The sequence below is a fragment of the Nelusetta ayraudi genome, unplaced genomic scaffold, assembly GCF_046127955.1.
Source record: "Nelusetta ayraudi isolate G7.1 ecotype Tasmania unplaced genomic scaffold, CSIRO-AGI_Nayr_v1 ptg000007l, whole genome shotgun sequence".
Lineage (NCBI taxonomy): Eukaryota > Metazoa > Chordata > Actinopteri > Tetraodontiformes > Monacanthidae > Nelusetta > Nelusetta ayraudi.
The window spans coordinates 4,604,520-4,626,582 of NW_027466057.1; the positions used below are offsets into that span (position 1 = coordinate 4,604,520).

Sequence of the window (22,063 nt, forward strand, 5' to 3'; positions counted from 1 at the left end):
ACCGACCAACACGGGGGATTGTTCATGCTTCCCCCCCCCCCCCCCCCCTTTTATTTTATTTTGAAATACACGTCATTATTAGTTATTTATTCCCGGTGCAAAACCCGAGAGAAGCATGCAAAGCGTCACAGAAGACGCTCCTTTCTTGATTTACCGCTGCGGGGCAACTTATTCAGCTCGTCCACGCCATCGTGCGCCACGCTTTTAGCCTCCTCCTGCTTTCTCCTCCATCATCACCGCTCTCCTCCTCCTCCTCCTCCTCCTCCTCTCCACGGCCCGGGTATTTTGCATCCCAGAAGGGGCCGACGGGATGTCCCCGGAGACGCGTGCAGATAAGGGTCACAGGAGATCCCCTCGAGGCGGCACGTGCCGCCGACAGCCCACCCATCCCCCACCTCCCCACCGCCCCTGCACCTAAGACACACACACACACACACACACACACACACACACACACACACACCTCCTACGTTCGTCCTGACTGACAGAAGCACAACGACACAAAACAAACGCGCAAAACACGCGCCGTGGCCAAATAAAGCAGGAGGGCGCAGCAGCCGTGAGGAGATCGTCCCCTCGTGACGACACCGACTCGTCCGTGGCAAGGCCGGAAATGCTCGAAGATGGCCCCGTCATTTGTTTATATATGTATTTATTTGTTCACCCGTTCGTTTCGGCAAAGTGCGCTGCCGATTGAAAGGCCACGCGCCGTGCGAGATTTTATATGACGGCACCTCATGGGAAGAGAGCGCGTTGCAAACAATGACAGCCCGGTCTGCCTTCACATGTCCCACTTGACGTTACGTAAAAACAAAGCCAAACAAAAAAAACAACAACAACAACAACAACAATATAAAACCCAGCAGATACAAGTTCCAGGCTTTCTGCAGAAACTACTGTGACCACCTCGCAAGTCAGTCTTTATGTAAAAATTTAATCAAATGATTATTTTAGCGATGTGATTAGTGATTTTATGATGCAAGTTTAAATAATAAAATCAAAAATAAAAATAGATGTTTTTTTTGGGGGGGGGGGGGGGGGGGGGGGGGGTTTGTTTAATATACAGCAGACAGGCCTTTTGATTTACGGTGCCCCGCCATGGCTTCATAGATGCGAACAACATTAGCTAAACTTAAGAACACAGTATATGCACAACTATTTGCTTTGCACCATTGCAGGAAGGGATTCAAGTTTCACACAATTTTGTCTTTTAAAAACTCATTTGAGTATTCGATATTAAAGGCCCGGGTGACCTGAAAGGTTAAAGTATATATTTTTTTAGACTCACTGCTACAGTCCACAATAGCAATCCAACCTTCGAAAAAAATATGTCCACAAAGCAAAGATTGGAGTTTTGTACCCGAGAGGCCACAGCACAGACCATCTACGACCGATAATTCACGGCGCTATTACGTCATTGATAACACAGTGAATAAAGAAAAGAAAAAAAATAAGTAAATAGACATGAACCTGCAGAAGGCCGGAGGTTCTGTTTTTGGGCCCTAGTTGGGGGAAGCTATGCTGTAGTCAAGACTGGAAACTCAACAGCAAAAACTTGTAATATGTCTCCCTCTGGCGGCCGAAGCAAGCAATGCAACTGTACTGCAGAGGAGAGAAAATGGCGGATTAGAAGGAAGTTTACCTCGCAACAGTATACAGATTAACTTTGTGTTAAACGCCAATGTAGGATATATACAGAATAACCCGGTGTGTCAAAACAAGACAATTGGAATCAAATAGAAATGCAGTGCTTACACCAATATGCAAAGAGCTACCAGCAAGGGCTTCTAAGAGAGGGAACAACAGACCACCTGTGTGACAAACACAAGGCTAACGAGGAGAGAAAAGCCAGACACCAAGTTGTGGAGCATTTTTTATTATGCCACAAACAAAAGCCAGTAGTTTTGAAAGAGGAACTTGCGATTGATTCAACAACATCGTGAAAATGGTGGAAGCCGTTTGGATGTAGCACATATCGACAGACGATGAGCAGTCAGGAAGGAGGAGGCGTGGAGCGGGACAGGGAGCGGGTTCAGACAGGAGAGGGAAGAGGTGCAGGGTTGAAGTGGTGAGTTCAAAAATCAGGAGGAGGAGTGGACGGTGACCGATGAAACTCTCATACACTCCGCTGGTATAAAAAGAGAAAAACAGACCAAAAAAAAAAAAGAAAGAAAAAGAAAGGCGAAACAAATGACAAGACCATGACAGAAAAAAAAACCTGCTGCTCAACATTCAAACAAGGGGAATGCACACAAGTTCTGCTGAATATACCACGTTTATTACTTTTGAACCGATTAATAGAAAGAGTGGGGGCAAGGCCACTCACATCACTGCCTTTAGAAAACTGAGGGAGGAAGAAACAAAAAAAAACAAAACAACAAACAAACAAGAAAAGCAGCCCAAAGCATCAATGAATCAACTTGTCCAAGAGGAAGTTCAAGGGGGAAGAATCGAGTCCGATGAAAACTGTTGGCAATGTGGGAGGGGCCGGGCGGGGGGGGCAATTTTTTTTTTCTCTCCGACATTATAAAAAAAATCATACACCGAGCAAAAGCTCAACTAAACATTTCTTATGCTTTCGAGCGCTCGCGCCTCCGTCCCCGTTCTTCCCCTTCCGCTCCTCCAGACCCACCCGCCACCACCACCAGCAGCACACATTCCAACACATGCAGAAGACAGGAAAAACAAAACGAAACAGTGGGCCGATCTCGTCGTCCGCAGTCCTCCCGACTAGAAAACAATGGCAAGTGCGAATCGGCAGATCCGCGGAGTGGCGCCGGTCGCGCCGGCCCAATGTTGACATCCGCTGGGGGAAGAAGCCAGAAAGCCCCTACAGCAGCTACTGGCAGGGGGCGTGAGTTCCTTCAGATGACGAGCAAGGAGACGGCAGTGAGGGGGTGGCGGGGGGGAGAAGAGAGAAGGTTTACAAAGAAAATGAGACAAACAGCCCATTTTTTTTTTTTTTTTTTTTTTTTTTTTACGATTAGAAGTAAACGCCACAAATTTCTATTGTGTGTTTTTTTTTTAGCGAGAATTACAGACTTTGCATTTGGACCTTAAAAACAGAGGATGATCCTTTCATTAAAAAAAATGAAAATAGGAAAAAAAAAAAAAAGCAGCATACAAGAGGGGAAAGCATATGTAGTGGAGATGGAGGGGGGGGGGGGGGTAGGACAAAAAAGATTTCACCTAAGGATGCTATGCATTTAGTTGTAGTCCTATGAATAATCGTTTCCTTTTCTGTTTTTACTACAAGTTCGAAGAAAGTCTTTAAAGTCAAAAGAAATCAAGAAAGTCTTCATTTAGTTTTTTTTTTGTTGACGTCGTTTTTCATGTCCTTGGTTAATTCTTCACCCCAGTTAGAACTTGGAGAGATCAGGATGTAATGATGCCGCGGGGTGGGACAGGGCTTTGGGGTGGGAGGTGGGCCGCTTGCAGTCCCTTGACCAAAGCACCGACTGTTACTTGACTCGTCCTTGGCGCTCCTGGGAAGCAAAAACGACACGAGAGAAAAGCAAAGTTAAACCACGGCCGAGATCCAAGCGAGCTGGAAACTTAGACTGAGATTGAATGGATGGAGGGGAGGGGACAGAGTTCTGCCCCGATGAAGGTCTACCGTGCCTCTATAGTGTCTGGAGGAGCCACTAGAACAGTTTGTCTGTAAACAGTCACGTTCTACACGGCGCGTTAGCCATAACATAACATCCACTCGTAGTCGGGGACTGCAACAGCGCTCGCGACTCAAAACCAACTTCGTTGCCGTAGATTTTTTTTCCATTCAAGCAACTCCAGAAGCGCCGCGCGAGGGGCTTAGTTCTGGTGAACTCTCCCTTCAGGCGGGACCGCAAGGCTATTTCCATTACCGTCGCAACCATGGCGACCAGCGACCGGAGAGCAGAAGTTATGGATTAAAATGTCTTTGCCGAGACAAACAATCTGTATTGATTTTAAAAGAGGCCCGGACGATCACAGGTGCAAACTATTTACCTGAAACCTGTAATGACTCCTGTTGCTTGGGTTGCTGGGATATGGCTCGCTGCCTTGGACCTCCACCTGGCACAGAGAAAACAGTGAGGCAACAGTTAATACACACAAACACACACACACACACACACCACCACCACTACCGCATCGTTAAATCAGATTGAGGTTTATGGAAAGCAGTCGAGACTTTAAGGCGCAGGAAGTTTGTAATCGGACTTCCCGACACTGCTTTTATGATGAAAAGGGCAAAACGAAGCGGACGAAGCCGTCCACAAACGTTCTAAATTAGATTCCAGCGCAAATGACTGTAAACCACAACATTTATCTCCAGCGAGGGCCAGGAGTGCCATCACAAGCGAGCACTCTTGAATTTCTGCGAAAAGTCTGCGACGGTCAGTTACCGTTTTTATTATGTTGCGGATGCTTTGTTAAAAAAAAAAAAAAAAAACGCCTTTGAATTTTAGGGCGAGTGCGCAGCTGCTGGAAAAGACTGGGAGAAACCATCCAGGACGTTAATCTTCAAAGGGAAGCGAAACGGCATCCGTGATCCATGAAGCATCCAGAGGAGATGATTTCCCGCTATGCACACTGGCCAGACAGTCGCAACAAAAAACGGTTCGCAAATTCAGAACCGACTTAACACAGAGTCCAAACTTTCACAACAAGAACCCCTGAATGTGCACTGGTACAAAGCAGAGGGAACTTTAAAAAAAACAAAACAAAACAAAAAAAAGCCCACTAACAGAACATGTTTCAGGTTCTGTCCTGGTGACGCTTGTGGATGAATTTTAATGCGAGCGTTACGGATTTGTGGGATCCAATGAAAACCTCCCCAAACTGAAGGGTGTTTATCAGAGGAGCTGTGGGCCAGAGGGTCGAACCAGAGGGAAGCTGTGTGAAGAGCGGCGGCGGCGGCAGCGGCAGTGGCGGAGAGATAACCGCCGTTGGAACGATGTGATCCGATCATTTACAAATGCAGCGATGCAAATGGAGGAGGGTGTGATATTAGATAGGCGGCACCTTGGTATGAGTTTGCATAAAGGAGCACAAGTCACCGGTGTCCTGCCTCTGTGCACCTTTCGCATCGTCTGTCCCCGTTACGCAAGACATCTTTCGGGCAGCAAAATTAAGAATGCGCGAGAGACAGAGAGAGAGAAAAAGACCCCCCCCCCCACCATACCGTTCCATCAACTGACAGACACATCTGCTAACCTGTAAGAGCATCTAGACACAAACAAAACTGATCAAGGGTGATAAAAAACCTGGGGCGTACAACAGAGTGGTAAACAGATAAAACAATAAGAACGCTAAAGGGAAACAGAGCGGAGGCTGTTTGGGAGCAGCAGGACGTAACGCCTGCCAACACCGGTACAGTGGCATCATAACAATAATTACAATATATTGCACTCGCACACATTTTTTGAGCGTTTGCATTCCCAAAGCTTCTATCAAAAGAAGCGCTCAGTTGTCCACTCGTTATACATGTTGCAACAATAACTGAAGGGAACAAATACAAGTCTACAATTACAATGTGACAAGGATTCTTGCTCTCTGCAATTCTACACAGACACCGAAATAAACAGGGGGTTGTGCTGGTTTGTGAGATCATACCGCGACCAGTCTGGCTTCTGCATACACTCTGCTTCATAACAGAAGCCTTGCTTCCACTTACAGCAGTGGTGTGACCAATAAGCGATCAGTTTTCAAACCTGATAAGCAACCTGAAGAAAAGCATGATTGGTTGTGACTCGAGGGGGTGGCAACAATGAGAGGCAAAGCTCATTTTGTCAGCGATGAACAGAAGGGGACATGTGTGAGAGTCCCTGCAGAGAAAAGGCTTAATGTCCTACGCACACTTCTGAAATATTAGCAGCGGGTTTGCAAGGCGCAGGGGTCGACAACGGCCGGGATTATTCAATGTAATGCTAAAAGCCACTAATAACTTCAGGCAGAAAAAAAAGAAAAAAAAAGAAACATGAATTAATTTTTTTGTTGAGCAGTTCCACAGCAGCTAGTGGGTTTGTGCGGGAGTGCGAGAGCTCCCGTAAAGATAATCACACCTTCAAGCCAACTCCCTTAAAAGCCATTTCCACATCCTTCAGTAGCAAAAGAAGACGGCTGTGCTGAACACATGTACATCCAAACCACTTGAACAGAATGGGTTCTGTTGAACATGTGCGTTATTATTTTTTAATCACTTCTGCCCAGTGTGCTTTGATTCGACAGTGATCGTGTTACCTTTTTCACACACTCCTCCTCCTCCTGACGTTTTTCATAGTGAGAAAAGTCATCGAAGATGGAAGTGGTGTGTTTGTATCCTGCGATGATCTTTAGCACCTGCCGGGCCTTGTCCAGCGGTACCTCCTGTGTGTCCCGTGAGTTGGTCACCGGCTTGTTCTCGTTGTTCTCCAGCCGAATGTGCCTCAGCTGGCTGTTGGGAACGTCCTTCACAAAGATCCAGCGCACGTCAAAGCGACCCTTCCACTTGTCCTGCGACCACACGCCGGCAGACGTGTTGTAGTCCACGGGCGAGCGCATCTCGGCCACGCCGCAGAAGTGGCCGCTGCCGTTGACGCTGAAGAGGAGGAAGAGCGGCCCCTTGCCGGACAGCGAGCGGTACGCCGCGTCCAGCCTCTTGTTGCCGTGTTCCGTGCTGCACCAGATGTTGTACTTTATGGAGCGGTGGATGTCGTCCTCGGAGTAGCTCTTGATGATGAACACCCTGCCCTGCTTGGGACTCCAGTCAAAGTCCTTGGGGTTGTAGTTGTTGACCATGCGCAGCTTCTCTAAGACTGGGTGAGGCTCGGAGGGGACCCCGGGAACGACGCCGACGCCGGAGGACGCGGGAGGGGACTGGCCAGCCCCGCCCCCACCAACGTCTCCAAATCCGTTGGCCCGGTTCCGCGGCGGCACCCAGCGAGTGGGCTGGGAGGGCTGCTGTTGGCTCGGGGGAGGGGGACCCTGGGAGAGAGAAGTCTGAGGCATCTGGGCCATACCTGGCTGCCCAGGTGGGAGCTGATGCTGCCCCATCTGGGAAACAGTTGATACCATCTGTCCATTGCTGAGGGGCATTTGTGGGTTTCCTACCACAGGGGTTCCCGGCTGCGGGGACGCTTGATTGGGTGGCTGCCCATTGGTCGGAATCGGGGGCACCTGCTGGGGAGCCGAAGCCTTAGGCATGGTGCCCTTGTTGTCCCAAGTGCCGATGTCCATGTTATGTTTAATGGGCGGAGGAGGCAGGTTGGCACCGGCCATGCCGCCCTTGGTTTTCAGCTTGGGTTGAGGCTTGGCCGGTTTGCTGGCGATGTCGGCCCAGGAGGCCGGCTTGGCAGCGGCAATGGAGACAGGCGGCATGTTGGGAGGTCCCACGGACGATACGGGACCGAGGGGGCCTCCACCCGGCAAACCGGAGCCAATGACCTTAGGAGCCATATCCCCGTTGCCTCCAGGAGCGCCGCCGCCAATCTTTAGCCCAGCCATGCCCTGGTCGAGGCTGTTCATCCCAGGCGCCTTGTTGAGGGGCTCGTTGGCAGCAGGTGCAAATGGGGACTGTCCGTCGATCATGGCGCCCCCGAGCGAGCTGGGAGCATAGGTGTAGCTGCTGCTGTAGCCAGAGCTCTGCGGTGTCCCCGACTGTCCCTGAGAGCTGCTATTGCCCCACGCCGAGAAGTCGATGCCACTGGGGAAAAAGTTGAACCCATGTTGGCCCAGGAAGGGGTTGCTCCCGAGGGGGCCTGGCTGGCCAAACATAGCGTCCGGAAGGAAGTGGGGTTCCCCATTGCTCAGCTGTCCATAGGAGGCCAGGTAAGGCATAGGAGGGTCCCCACCAGTGGACCATGCTGCCTCATTCAGGGAGTATGAAAATCCTATGGAGGGACTGTAGTAGCTAGGCATGTACGAGTCCGACATGGCCGTATAGGCATTGCTCTGAAACAAAGAAAGGATTGCATGTTTTAGCAACAATGAAAGTTAATTTTCTGTGCTAAACCCAAGCACAGTACTCCTAAAAAAAATACAACAGAGAAGGTACAAGGAAGAAATTGATGCTCTTGAGACAAAAACTGTTTCTACCACATTGTTACTGAATACACGTGCATATTGCATCATTCCATAGGAAAATAATTTTCACTAACATGTATGTACTTTGTTTTGACTTAATGTTCTTTCTGCTAAAGTAAAATTTGGATCAGAAACCACAGTGCAGTTTCTACAGTATTACGTTCTAAAGTTTTCAAAAATAAGATGACAATCGGTATCTCTCAACAAACAGTGGATATTTCTTACCTGTCTGGCCTGAGTATTCAGGTAAGGCTCAAACTCATCATCATTCAAAGTATCCTTTTGGGTCACAGCTCCGTTTTGCACTGGAGAATAAGAGAACATACACTTAGATGCAGATAGGGTAGCATTTCATCTGGTCATTTCACACTATCATCACAATTGCACAGCATTGACTTCTTCAAGAATATCGGGACAAAGTCACAGTACATAACACTGTTAGGTACTACCGTAGCACTCCAAGTACAACAACTCATTGCGTTTCAGGAAACACACTTCTGTGGTCTGATAAATGGAACCCAGTTATGTAATAAATGCCACGGACACTAGTTAGCCGTAGAACTATCACGTTTAAATAGCTATAATAACAAACAACATGACGCCTTCGCGACAGGATGTTGTCTGTTGTGCCGTTTTCACACGTTTCTAAAGGCGCTCAGCTAAAGCTAACATTTCCAATGGATAAGACTCGGCCCAATATTAAATCTTAGGAAAAAAAACAAACACGTAGGGGTTGTTTAAGGTTGCGTACGTGAGTATTGAGTCCAGCGTGGTGAGTGCGAGGCTAACCGGAATAGTGGAAAACCATGTCGGAAGACGTGTCATTTTGGGTTAACTTAGCAACCGCTAACATTTAGCGCGCTAGCAGCGTGATTAGCTGTGTGCGCTGCGCTACGGCTCCATGTTGACGAGCGCCAAGAGCCCTTTTCAATATGACCAATTCAGCCAACATAGGCAGAGTCACGCCTGTGACAGAGGGACAAGTGTTGCGCGGGAAACTTGCTGAATAGCAAAGAGTGTGGACGGCGTATTATTACTCTTCTCCCGGGTGTCCGTTCAGTTGACTTGTTTCCAGGCACACCAGGAAAACGATGCTGTGTCGCGCTGCCATTTAACGTTAGCGAGTCTTCTGGTAGCTAATGCTAATTGAGGAGCCGTAACAAGTGCCGTTTACGAATTGTGACGGCCCAAACAGAACAACACACATTCACCAGTGTCGATGATAAAACATAAAAAATAACAAAAGCACATCAATGCTACGAGGCCGCTGGGCCAACTGCTACGGCTCGAGCTATCGCGTCAGCGCCCGCAACATTTTCAAAGTGTACCGTACGTAAACCGTCAAAAGATATGCAATTCACGCGAACCCCGGTCAACTTCTGTAGCCAGTACGTTTTCTTACCTTTATTAGCTTGGCCTTTCGGTCTCTGGATTGGGTCCAGGTGATTCATGAAGGTTTGATTTATGAGAAGAGAGGAAGGGGAAAAATAGATGAAGAGATATTTTTCAGCAGTCAGTTCCTTTAGCAGGTGGTCAGGCCTACTGCACTACTGAGCCACAGCCGCTGCCTCTGAGCTAAGCTATTCCCGCTAGCCGCCGTCGCGATGCTGAGAAATATGGCCCTCGTAAATGTTCAGCAAATACCTCTCTTTACCTGTTCAAGAAGGCTGCTGGCTGACATGTCTTCCCACCCCGGAATCTGCGTAATTGTATTTATTTCTAAATAACAGCGGCAGGGTGTAGATTTAGTCTAACTATTGTAGAGTTTCAGCCAAGCACCCCTACCTCCCTACTGAGCCTAGTTACTACACAATGGCGGGCAGCACTTTGCTTGACAGAATCCTCAACATGGCTGAGCGGCCCTTTTCTTGTTTTACGGCGGTTGGCAACGGGCTCACCAGCGCATTACCGCCACCCACTGGCCTGGAGTATGCATAGGCCAGTCAAACCGTGGAGCAATATTATATCATTTTTCCCCTTTTTCTTATTTTTGATTTTCACCTCGGACATCGGGATAACAGTAGCACGATGTTACCCCCCCACCCCCCTCAAACTCTACAGTTCTCCAGAGAAACGGCACAATGATTTATTTCGTTTAACCAGGATTTCCCCACATAATCCAGAATGGTACTGATTTTATTGTAGAAACGCAACAGAAGTACACATAGGCACCCACACAGGGAAAAATATCAACAGACTTCAGTTAAATAAACAAGTCAATATAATACGCTGTTAACAGAAAGCAAGGTGCAATTAAGTACCTCGGCCACAAGGAGGACTCATAGTTGCAGTTTAGAATTCCAGGGACGGTTTGGCTGTATCGTGCTTAAGCGTGTCATGCATATACGGGAACAGTCATCAGTCACTCTTCCATTTAATGAGGCTGTAATTGAGCAATTCCAGTCTCTCAAATTGCAGTAAAAAGCTTTTCAGTCGGTCAACAACACAAGGTCACTTCTTTTAAATCTGGAATGTGTTGCCCCTTCCACATATGATCAATATAATCTTTGTTGCACACGATACTTCATTGAGTTGTATGAAAATAACAATTATTTAACTCTAAATCCCCTTTAATTCCTGTTAAGTGCCTGCTTAAGACTATTTGTCACGGTCTTAGAGACGTGATGGTGTGTGAAAATAGAAATGCATGTCAAAAACCAACACGATTGAGTGACGCAGGGGGAACTACGTCATGTATCTCGACTTGGATGTGTTTGAAATAGTGTTTACAACACAAAAAACTGCACAGCAGGTCAAACCTTTGGAAAAACACACCAAAGTGCGTAAAACAACACTAACCATGGGAAGTAAAAACGGTGGCAGGGACGAAAGGAGAAACTTGACTCGTGTGACATGCCTGGGACAGTAGCATGACATGCGAGTATCATATTCTGCCTTTCAACTCTCTATCATTTTTTGGGTGCTTGACTGCCTTTCCCCCGGGGTTGTTGACTGGTGCTGATTGGCCGGGGAGCATAGCACGAACAGTGGCTGGCCCCTTACCAGCCAATAAAAATAGCTGTGGTCTCCATGATGTCACTGCTGAGTAAATCACAGCACCTGAATATGGAGGGAGGATATGATAGGTGAAGGATAAAGAAGCTCTTTTATTTTAAAAGCGTGTCTTGTTTCCCGTCTGTCTGCATGGGGGTGTTATTTGAAGCTAATTTGGCACCGCGTTGCCTTCTCCCCTCCTCTCCCCTCCGGTTGCCCTCTTGCTTTCACTCCTGTACTTGACCTGCGCCGCCACCCGTTCGACCCGTCATGTCCTGCATGTGTTTTCGTCACGTCTGCAAATTCAGAAGCGTGTCAGTCGGCGCAAGCAGGAAGACGTTAAAAGAGCAGACAATAAAAAAAAAAAAAAGAACACATGCCCGACGCCAAACTGCCCTCGGCCAGTCGCACCGGGCCGCGCATGCCAGAAAGGGTGCACAAACTAAAGGCGGAGGCTGATCTCACCCCCATACCTGGCATTCTGAGGCCCCGACACCATGCTGCCGATGTGGAACCCGATCAGTCGTAAATCTCCTCTGTTTGACCATGTGACACGCCACATTTGTGATTCTGCCCTCCGTTCACCCACCGCATGTCCCTCTCCCTCCACCCTCTGCCACCCATCGTGCCCTTCTAACTTCAGCGCCATCTGGCACCGTGAGCCAGGAATGGTGACAATCTCACATGGTCGGATCAGTGTTTTCTCGGCGCACCTTGTGCGCCTCCCACACGCATGCACGCCGTATTTTTGTATCCAACGTGTGAATTTGTGATTGTGTGTGCATAACTCGGGTGACCCGTGTGGCAATGCGGCGGCAGGGCACCCCCCTCCGTAATGGGATGTCTGGAATGTAGCACTTGTCAGCTTCCCTAAGGATGTCTCTAATTCGCATTCTGTCCATTTCACGGGGTTAGCTTTTAATAAATTGTGAACATCCCTGAACATACGAGCAAGTGCGAGCAAATTGCTGGCGGTGCTTTTGACGTTTGAGGCTCCGTCGGCGTGCTGCCGCCCCGTTTACAGCTGGTGAAATCCGCAAGACAAAAGCGCTGGCTTGGAAATCGCAACCACAAAGGAAACAATCACACTTAGGGTTGTAAGGTTCAATTTTTTTCTCAGTTTTCTTTATTTCTCTATTACCAGTTTGTATGGAGGGAGAGGGAATTTAAAAATATAAACAGTTAAAGGAACAACGCATGCATTGTTCCTTTAACTGTGATTAAACTAATGTTTTAATATCTACATTTACTTTTGATTGTTCAACATTTATAGTAATGGATGAAAATGATGAGAGACTTGTTTGAAATATAAAGTTCATTCATGAATGATAAATAAAGAATCATCCATGGATTCAGGCCCTGTAAAATCCTAAATTAATTCCAAAACATACTCTTCAGCATGCATTACATTGGAATAAATGACACGTTTGTGGCTCATAGCTTAAGGGCGTAAGTGGTCAATGGCAGCGTGCAAGATTTCACCTTAAAAAGAGGTTCTAAACCATTTTGCTACTCTACTTTGGAAATATCTTATGTACCAAACAATTGCTACCTAGTTTTGGTTTAACCTTTCCTTTTTGTCAGAGGACACAAACACATGGTAACACATATTGATATAAACATATGTTTTCTTTTAAATTTATAAAAAATTTTAAACCAAGAGTTTCTGACAAAGTGTCCAACTTGTGGATCAGTGTCACTGACATGTGCACCTGGTAGCCCGTGTTCACAATCAGGAGTTGTTTTATGGCGAGAAATTAGCCGCACACTTGTACATTCTATCACAGCAGATTTATCACCAACATTTGTGTAGCAGGATGAAGGAGCCAAACCTGCCTATATGTGGTCCGTCTGTGTGTGTGTGTGTGTGTGTGTGTGGTGTGTGGTGTGTGGTGTGTGGTGTGTGTGTGTGTGTGCATGTGTTTGAGGGTTTGGGGTCGTGCTTGTGTGTCCGATGACACTCACTGATGCTTTTGAACAGCTGAGATGAGTTTGTGTGGAACTGGACAACGGGGCAGCTGTACATCTCTGTCGTGGACACACACACACACACACACACACACACACACACACACACACACACACACACACACGCGGGCACATAAACAACAGTGGAATCTTGAGGTCTGACCCTTTGGGACTGAGCCAGAATGAGCCCTTAATAAAGGCCTTGTTGTTTCAGGAGGGAGCTCGGAGGGTTTCAGGTTCATATCCTAAAAAGCTCCATAGAACTGACGACAACCACATGCTCGCTGACCGCGCCGCGGCAAAACTGTGTCGCCCAAGCGCACCACAATATACGACTTCCGCAGCGGTATGCGTCCATTCTCTAATGCTCCTCGTTATTTATAGTGCGGCGTATAAACTATTAATGGCGGTGTTGCAACGTGAATAGTGGGTCTAAATAAAAACCAGGTTGCCATTACTACCTCAACTGGCTCCGCAACATCTCGGCCAATGGCGGCCGCTTCCTGGACAGACCTCTCTCAGCCGGGGGGGGCGGGGCTTTGATGAGCTGCAGGGTCACAAGGAGTGATGTAACCTGTGTTTATTTTCAGCATATACACGTAAATGTGGCGACACAGAGACACCAGACACACACGCACAGGCAGACAGACAGACAGACAGACAGACAGACAGACACACACACACACACACACACACGAGCAACTGTGCCCTCTTGAACATACTGTTCTTTGCAGACAACAACATTTCAGTCGGTTGTGCAGGCCCGACAAACGCGAAAAATGTGCTGACTGACTCACTTTTGAACTTTGCTTCTGCAAGCTGCCTGTTTCCTGTTTTTTTTCACCCCGTCTTCCTTCTTTTGCTCACTTGAAGACCGGAGCGTTGCGCCCCGCTCGCGCTCGCACTCGCACTCATCGCACAGCCGCACGCGTATTTGACAGGAGAAGATGGCTGCACAGGGAGAGCGCAGTGCGACCGAGATTAGTGGTGAAGAAAAAAAACCCTGCGTGTCTGTCACTACAGGGAAGGCCGGTGGGACACAGAGACATTCAGTCATGGCCACTGATACTAATGGGGGGGCCTCTCCTCTCCTTGGTCAGCTGCAGCTGTTGATCACACTGATGTAACCGTAAGCTTTCTAGCATTGCATCACCCCCCTCTCATGACTCCTCGTCTGTCCCGCATTAGCCGGCGTGTGATCTAGTAGCACATATCGCACAGCACACACACACACACACACACACACACACACACACACACCGCAAAGCGGCCGCATGAGGAGAAACTTTTCATTTTTTTTTGAAGTCATAACACTCTTTTGATTATTTTTTATTGTATCCAATGCTGTGCAATTAACGGACCTGTGCTACAGAAGTTGGCTTTGCCTCCAACGAAGGCTCACACGTCGCGTCTGAGCCTTTGCGTGGCAGCTTATAGAAAAAGGAGAAGAAATGAGATGAGAGATGTTACCTGCGAGTGGATATCCACAGATTGACATGGCGAGGTGTTGGTCGCGGCCCCGCGTCTCGCGGAGGGACGACGCAACTTCCCCAGGGAGCCCGTCCGCTCGCATACATCAGAGACATTCCACCTCATCTGACACTCGTCCATGGAATTCTGCAAATTTTCCACACTATTCTCCCAGGCACATACGCAAGTGCCTGTCAAAAAGACTGGCACCAGACACACTCCCTGAAACAAGGCAACCAAAAGGCACTTTTCCGGGAGAGCTCAGCTCAGCTTGTCTTATCTCGTCACCTCGGCGTGCCGGCGCGGTGACCTCTGTGTTCCAGCGGCCGTCAAATATTGCCACCCAGCGTGCCTTCCGCGCGGAAACAATCTTTTTTGTCTTTGCGCCGCCGGCGGGCGATAACTCGCCACAGATTTGTGCAGCAGAGTCCCTTTCCCCGCCATGTCGGCATGGCCGGCGTATGCAACCTATAGTTGACACCTATGTGTCATTCTGGGAAGACACTAAATACTTCAGATGACTCGAGGGTTTACTTGGCAACCGACGGCTGTTTTAAGACTATGGATACACTTTCAGCCTGGACCGGGCTCAACGTTTTCAAGTGGCCACACTACACGGGAAGAAAATCCACAGAATTGCATTCAACAAGTGTTCATTGCTTTGACAGATTATAAAGCTCAAATGCCAAATCCGAGACGATTCGTGCCACGGATCGTGTTTCAGACCCAACATTTTCCCGCATTGAAATGTCTCCAGCGTGATTCACTGAAACCTCACCATCTCATCTCGACGCCCGGGTTTGTTTCTGTTTATCATTGATAAGCAATTAATGATTTGCCAGGGATGTGTTACAGTGACACTGTTGGCAAGGTGGGGTGGGGGTTGGTGGGTTGGTGGTAGTGAGGGGGGGGGGGGCTCGCCTGGTGAAGGTGGGAGGGGTTGACACAGAGATGTACAGGACAGGGCTCTGTCATGCCGCCTCCATAAACCTCACTGCGTTTTTTGCCGCTGCAGCTGTTGTAGCCCGCGCGCCGAGCGGGAGAGGGGTTGCCGCGTCCGGGGAGGGGGGACCATGTCAAGTCCGGTTTCACGCTGAACAGCGGCTCCGCTCCTCTTTCCGTGACAGACACCGTAGAATGGTCTCACTCCGCCGAGCAGGAAGGTCGCTTCAGGGGGAAGAGTGAAGACGCCGCTCATTTACGATGAGCTGTTTGGATGTTATGCACCCAGCTTATGGACATTACGCACCGTACGCGCCGACTGCTCCAGTTTTTATCAACAGCCTGCAGGTGGGTCGGGACAGAAATGCATCTATGACAGATTTCTTGTGTGATTTTTTTTTTTTTTTTTTAATTTAAATATGTACATTCTTTTATTATAATTTAGCGGGACGAAGAGAAAGTTTGCCGAGGTGACGGTTGGTGCAACTTTTTCGGCCACTTTGTCGCAACTTGCGCTCGAACTGCTGATTGTGTCGCCCGTCGCCAAATACGTTTCTCTTGGGCGACTTGTATTGATTGTATTTTTTTTTTTTTTTAAATCATATTTCACCGCGAATGTAATTTCAGCTATGCCGAGCTTTCCCACAGCTGTCCATCTGCGCTCGTACTCTGCTCACAAGGCGCAAATTTACGCGCGCCGTTCCGCTGCGTTTAGCGAAAAAACACGATGTCAGAATGTGTCATAGTGGATCTTTTAACACCTGTCCTGACCTTCTCTCCGCACCCTGTCAACTCATCTTCGCCCGACTCCTCCAGGCTCACACTGCTCTGAGCAGAACTTCCTCTCACTGCCGGGATTTTATGGACACTCCCAGGGGTCCCGAGGGGATGTCTGGGGGCCCGGGCACCGGAGGATCAGCTTCCTCCTCATCTTCATCCACCTCTTCCTCATCGTCTACCTCCTCCTCCTACCCACATCTGAGGCCGGAGGAGGGCCCCAAGGAGAAGCAGGAGGCCCCCGAGGCCGAGTACCTGTCCTCCCGCTGCGTCCTCTTCACCTACTACCAGGGGGACATCAGCAGCGTGGTGGACGAGCACTTCTCCAGGGCTCTGAGCACCTACCTGGATGGAGACGGCAAACGGCGGGCGTCAGAACAACCGGGCACAGGTATCCAGCGCTGACCGCTCCGAAATAAGTCCATCCGATTACATGCAGGGGTCCGAAAACAGAAAAAAAACACAAAGTCCAAATTTGCGCTCCACAATGATTTCACGTTTCTTTTGGACTTGCCGCGCCATATCGGCACGGCTTCACAGTTTCAGTTTTATTTATGTGAGCACAGGTGTTGGGTTTGTCTGCGCTGTTTGGGGCCACACAGGGTGAGTCGACAATTCCGCAGAGCACAGCAGAGAATCGGACAGGTGAAGCGATCAGGTGACAGGACTTAAGGGCCGCTGAGTGGGACTGTTGTCCCTCGGGAGGTCAGGGATCAGGGCTCAGGGGTCATGAAGGCAAAGAGCTGTTGGTCGTCCCGAGGGACCCTTTGACTCTGGTTTAAAAGGGGGCGGGGGAAGCGGGAGAAAACTTGCACAATTAGTTTGCCTTCTGTAAAGAGAGATGAGCTGAGAACAGGGACATGTGCAGCTTTGCCATAATAGTATTTTGAGTTGTGTTATAGGAAAGACTGAAATAGCGTTTGAACGGTCATTAATAAAGGCTCTGTTTCCGATTAGAAAAAAAAAAAGTTTTTTCGAAGATAAGTGGGCAATTTTATTCATTTATCTATTTTACCCAGCAGCCCTTGCGGACGTCCTGTGGCTAGCCATGTAGGGCCTGCCGTCTCAGTCCTCTTGCTCTCTGTCTGATACCGTCTCTTTCCCAGCTCAGCCGGACGTCTTCATTTCGGCACCAATACACACTTCCTGCCCCACAACAGATGCTATGTTTATACATGGCTGTAAGCGCGCAGCCTCGCCGGCGTATCCCCTTCAAACGTCTCGGCGGCTGCCATTCTGACTCTCGCCTCGGGCTCTTGCCCCACATTGGCTGCCCGCTGTGCCGCCTCGCCTCGCCTCGCCCGCCCGCCGGCCCGTCAGATTTATATATGCTTCGCTCTGTGTGATAGGTGGGGGGGGGGGCGCGGGGAAACACTAGCTCTCGGGGTGCTGCGTGGTGTCTGTTTTCAGAGGAATATCTAAATATAAAAGTATACCGCTCAAAACGTATAATGGGCCGGCTGACATTCTGTCAAGGGCGAGGAAAGGAGGGGTGGTGGTGGTGGTGGAGGCAGCAGAGAAAACAACAGGTGGGGGTGCAGGAGGCAGAGGAGAGGAGAGGAGGCGGCCGGTGCTACCGCAGAGCTGCGTGTCTGAGAATATGTGCGTGTGTGTGTGTTTGTGTGAAACCTTTAGAAACACCGGGCCGGCAGAAGAGGGGGAGATGTCATCACAGGCGATGATTGAAGGCTCCGTGAGTCTTGTCCGACTGCGGGTCACGGCGTCGGCCTTATATAGAACTAAATGGATGACTCCCTTGCCTGGCGCGCTCTCCGTCGGTCCCCATCTGTTTATTTCTGTGTCTTGTTGGGTCTGGAGCAGTGTGACGCTGTGATCCAATCGGGAAGATATGTGGGCCACGGGGTGTCGCAGTCATGTGAGTGACTTCGACGCTTTGGCCTGTGTTGTTCCTTTTTTTTTTTTTGTTGTTGGCGCAACTCCGAGCTTTGGTGTAGCGTTGCGTGTCTGCCGGACGGGAGAGATGGTCGAGCTGAATGTGCTCTCAGTTCGCCCTTAATGAGTCGGCTTTCCTCCGAGTATGACCAACTGTTGCGAGCTGGCCGTTCAATCCATAGAAGAAGAAAAGTAAAGAAGAACAGGAAACAACTGTGAACCTAGTTGCTGCTAAAGAGATCAGCATGAATGTTGCAGTTGTCGGTTGTTTTTTTCTATCAGAACCTGAAAGGGTGAATAAAGAGCGGCAGTGAAGCTGCCTCTCTTGGTGGAGTTGATGTTTTGCAATTACTTCAACTGTTGGAAAATCTGAATGGAGCTCTAACGTTGGTACGACAGCCCTCGCAACTCTTCCTTGGCCAAACTGGCAGAAAAAAAAATCTGCCAGTCAGAGTCATGAATCGATCAGAGTTCATTCAATCACATTCCAAGTTTTCTTTAAAAGACCTTCCACTTTACAAATAGATACATGCAGGAAACAAAGACAATGAATTCAGGAAAACTGGTGGCATTTCCCCATTTTCTTAAAAAAAAAAATCATAAATGAACTGTTTAAAATCTGCTCCCTTCTCCACCTCCATCTCCCGCCCAGACGCTCCCTCGTCAACCAGCCGGCGAAACTTCCCGCCTTCCTTCTGGGACAGCAACTACACGTCTCCCCAGAGTCGCTCCCACTGCGACATGGGCCCCCCCTCCTATTCCATGGACCCGTACGCGTCGGGCTTGCACCCGGGCCTGCAGCACCCGCACAGTCATCCCCACCCACACGCTCACCCTCACGCGCCCGAGGGCTGGGCGTACCCCCAGGCCCCGGCGTACGGGCCGCCGCGGCCTCTCCACGAACTGTACTCGCCGTCCGCCTTGGAGCCGCACTACGGGCCGCTGCTCATGCCCACGGTGAGGCCGCCCCACCTCCCCACGTTGCCGAGCCACTACGAAGTGAGCAAACTGGAGCCCGGCGCCTCCTGGCCCAGCCTGCTTCCGCCTGGAGACGTCGGCCAGACGCTGGCGCTCAACATGGACCCAGGTGGGTGCGGAACTTACAGGCTTGTACTGGTCCTATACCGTACAATTATCAGCGAGGGTGTAAAGTGACTATCACATTCTGAGGGAGCAATAGTGTCTTGCCAACAGGTCAACAGTGCGCTTTTTGTGGTTGTACAGTCAAACAAAGTGCAGCCAACTTTTTTCAATTGTTTTATTGTTGTTTTCATTCTAGCCTGGTATGGTCACCTTATTAGTTTATTTGCCTGCAACCTTAAGTATGTTCAAAAAAAAAAAAGAAATCACACACCTCTGCACTTGATTTTGACAGTGCGACACCTGCCATTTGTTCACCCAAAACAGTCTGACAATTGTGTAGCAATGGACACATCATGCCCTCAATAAACAACCGAGTGGTAACGCAGCGAAATGGCACAGTGACATTAGCCTGCTAGCTAATTTTAGTCTCTGCTACATAGCAGAAAGTCTTAATCTTGGACATTGGAACGCTACGACCGGAAGTTGTATTGCACTTTCAAGGCAACGTCACAAACAAGACTACTTAATGGTGACACAGGCTTATCTAAGATTCTGGTAGCTTAATCAGCACATTTTCATTTAACATGGTGAGGGGAATTAGCATTTAGCGTGGATCACTGTACAGTTAGTTTTTAAAAAAGAAAAAAAAAAAAACCCCACAGCGATCCTTGTAAGGACAAAAAGGGCACCGCACAATCTCGCACAACACAGCTATGTTGAAATCAGCGCACAACACAATAGCATCACCAAATGGCAAATTGCAAAGATAACGATTAGGTTTTCCCACTTTGGCGAAACCACACTCACAATAGCCCCTCGCTCGACGTGTGGACGCGTGCAAACTGCAGCCCCTTCCACGGTGTCGCACGCATGACCACGAGCACAATACTTTATAATCAGAGCCCCCACATCCCTCCCTCCCTCTGTAACAGGATGTTTGGCAGTAGCAGGCGCCATGACAACCTGTGTTCTGTCGATTTTTTGCTGTTGTTGTTGTTGTTCTGCTCATTATTTCCGTGTCCTTTATTTGCTCCTCAGGCCTCCAGCAGCACAAGAAAGGCAAGGAGCTCTACTGGTTCTAACGAGCCCCTTCAGTCACATTGACCAGCCATTACCAGATCCAATTAGTCTCTGGACCTGCGCCGCTATTAAAAGCCACGTGTCCCCCCTTTATGTCGCGCCCCCCGCCCCCCCCTCTGATCCCCCCCGCCCACCCTGCAGCCCATTCTCTCCCTGTGCTCCTGGCCTCCGCCCCTGCCAGTGTGTGTGTACAGCCTTCCAGGCCGACGCGTGTGCACCATGGAGATAAAGCCGAGGAGAGAGGGAGACTGTGTGTAATCTGTGCGGTTGCAACCCCCCCCGATACCACCCCCACCCCCTCCCCAGCCCCTTGGCAGAGGTGGCGAGCCGCGGCGGGCCTGTTTGGACCGGGGAGAGGCGCGCTCGCCACCGACTTTCGCAGAGGGAGCGACGCAGGGATGAGCGGAGGGATTCCCTCCAACGTCCCTGGTTATCTCCCGTCCTCGATTCCCTCGTCGGCACGGCGGCCTTCACCGGCCACTTATCTGCACTGCGCAAAAGGCGAGAGAGGCAGGAGGAGGGACAACGGCGGCGAATGCCACGCGGCCGTCCTCGCGATGCCTTATTGGTTTGTTGCATCATTTTTTTTTTTTTTTGACGTTTCTTTTGACGTTAAGTGGTTCTATTTATTTGGTGTTTTAAGTGCGTTTTGAAATTGTTTGCTCTCTAGGCCAGTGTTTTCAGGAGTCGCCGTGAGTCGGGTTTTGTGTTTTTCCCAAGAGGGAGGCCTCAGACATGACAATGACATTTTTTTTTCTCTCTACTGAATCTACCTTTTGTGCACAATGAGGTCATTTCCCTCAAAAGAAACAGTATTAAAAAAATAATAACAAAACAGTGTTCAGATTATCTGCTTGCGTTTGACAGACCAGGAATCTCATCTTGCAAATGTTGAACTTGAGGTCATTCTGAAATATTTTGGTCTCTCTCTCTCTCTCTCTCTCTCTCTTGCTCTCCCCCCCCCCTCTCTCTGTCTCTCTCTCTCTGTCTCTCTCTCTCTCTCTCTCTCTCTCTCTCTCTCTTCTGCGTGTCAATTTCTCATTTTTTGTGTCCGGGAAGATTTTGATCTCAATAAATATTTTTTACTCTAAAGTAGTAGAGCTTGTATATCTTTATTTCTGCTTGCCCTGATATCAGTTATACACAATTATAAAAGTGCACCAACTGGATGTCAATCAGTTCAGCAGAGGACCTCCGACAAATTTGGAGCGAAACCGCTGCGGAGTGAAACAAAACAACCAATTCTTGTCAGGAACGGTACACAGACGAACAGAGTTATGGTAGCAGCGGATGCTGTGTTCAGAACATTTTAGAGAATGGCTGGAACTAATTGCAACTTCTTAATAAAGCTCATGGCTCTGTTGGAAAATGCTGTCACACAAGCCTTTAAAAAGACTTTAAACACCAAGTGAAGGTCCTGGAGACAGCAGCGCAGCCAGATGTGATGGAGGCAGTGCTCGGCAATTTGACTTATTTTAAAGGCCTTCCATTTGAATTCCTGCTTGCATTCACACTTTGTCACCTATAAAGTGGGAATGAGTGGTGAATGCCAGCAATGTGCAACCAGAGAGGAAAAGAACCATCCCAGCTATGCACCAAATGTTGCCGTGTTATTGATCCGACAATCACAGATTATGTGCCGAGGTATGCCAAACTGGGGGCGCTGTCACAATTTAAGGGTCCGGTATGCAGGACGACCCCTCTTTAGAGATGCGACTGGTTAAACGGATTGAGTCGTGACATTAGAAGATGGCGTCGCTCTCAGCTCTGCCCCGTCAAACATCTCACTCCATTCTCACGCCGCTGCCTTCGC

General features: G+C 49.0%; 2 protein-coding genes across 2 annotated transcripts; one reads left to right on the forward strand and one right to left on the reverse strand.

Moving 5' to 3' along the window:
• Positions 1-1,860: 1,860 nt before the first annotated feature.
• Positions 1,861-9,875, reverse strand: ythdf2 (YTH N6-methyladenosine RNA binding protein F2). Its single transcript, XM_076018006.1, has 6 exons — positions 9,698-9,875; positions 9,446-9,470; positions 8,269-8,348; positions 6,223-7,911; positions 3,988-4,053; positions 1,861-3,485 (listed from the first exon to the last, which is right to left on the reverse strand). The coding sequence occupies exons 1-6, from the start codon at positions 9,722-9,724 to the stop codon at positions 3,462-3,464; spliced, it is 1,911 nt and encodes a 636-aa protein (XP_075874121.1). The 5' UTR covers positions 9,725-9,875; the 3' UTR covers positions 1,861-3,461.
• A 5,567-nt stretch (positions 9,876-15,442) lies between these two features.
• vgll2b (vestigial-like family member 2b) lies at positions 15,443-21,207 on the forward strand. Its single transcript, XM_076017996.1, has 4 exons — positions 15,443-15,765; positions 16,234-16,585; positions 18,740-19,174; positions 20,209-21,207. The coding sequence occupies exons 1-4, from the start codon at positions 15,679-15,681 to the stop codon at positions 20,250-20,252; spliced, it is 918 nt and encodes a 305-aa protein (XP_075874111.1). The 5' UTR covers positions 15,443-15,678; the 3' UTR covers positions 20,253-21,207.
• The last annotated feature ends 856 nt before the right edge of the window (positions 21,208-22,063 follow it).

Coding starts and splice junctions, on each gene's coding strand:
- ythdf2 (XM_076018006.1), bottom strand. CDS start 9,724: ATGTCAGCCAGCAGCCTTCTTGAACAG. Junction 9,471..9,697: donor CCAGCAGCCTTCTTGAACAG/GTAAAGAGAGGT, acceptor GACCCAATCCAG/AGACCGAAAGGCCAAGCTAA. Junction 8,349..9,445: donor GAAAGGCCAAGCTAATAAAG/GTAAGAAAACGT, acceptor CTTATTCTCCAG/TGCAAAACGGAGCTGTGACC.
- vgll2b (XM_076017996.1), top strand. CDS start 15,679: ATGAGCTGTTTGGATGTTATGCACCCAGCTTATGGACATTACGCACCG. Junction 16,586..18,739: donor GTCAGAACAACCGGGCACAG/GTATCCAGCGCT, acceptor TCTCCCGCCCAG/ACGCTCCCTCGTCAACCAGC. Junction 19,175..20,208: donor GGCGCTCAACATGGACCCAG/GTGGGTGCGGAA, acceptor TTTGCTCCTCAG/GCCTCCAGCAGCACAAGAAA.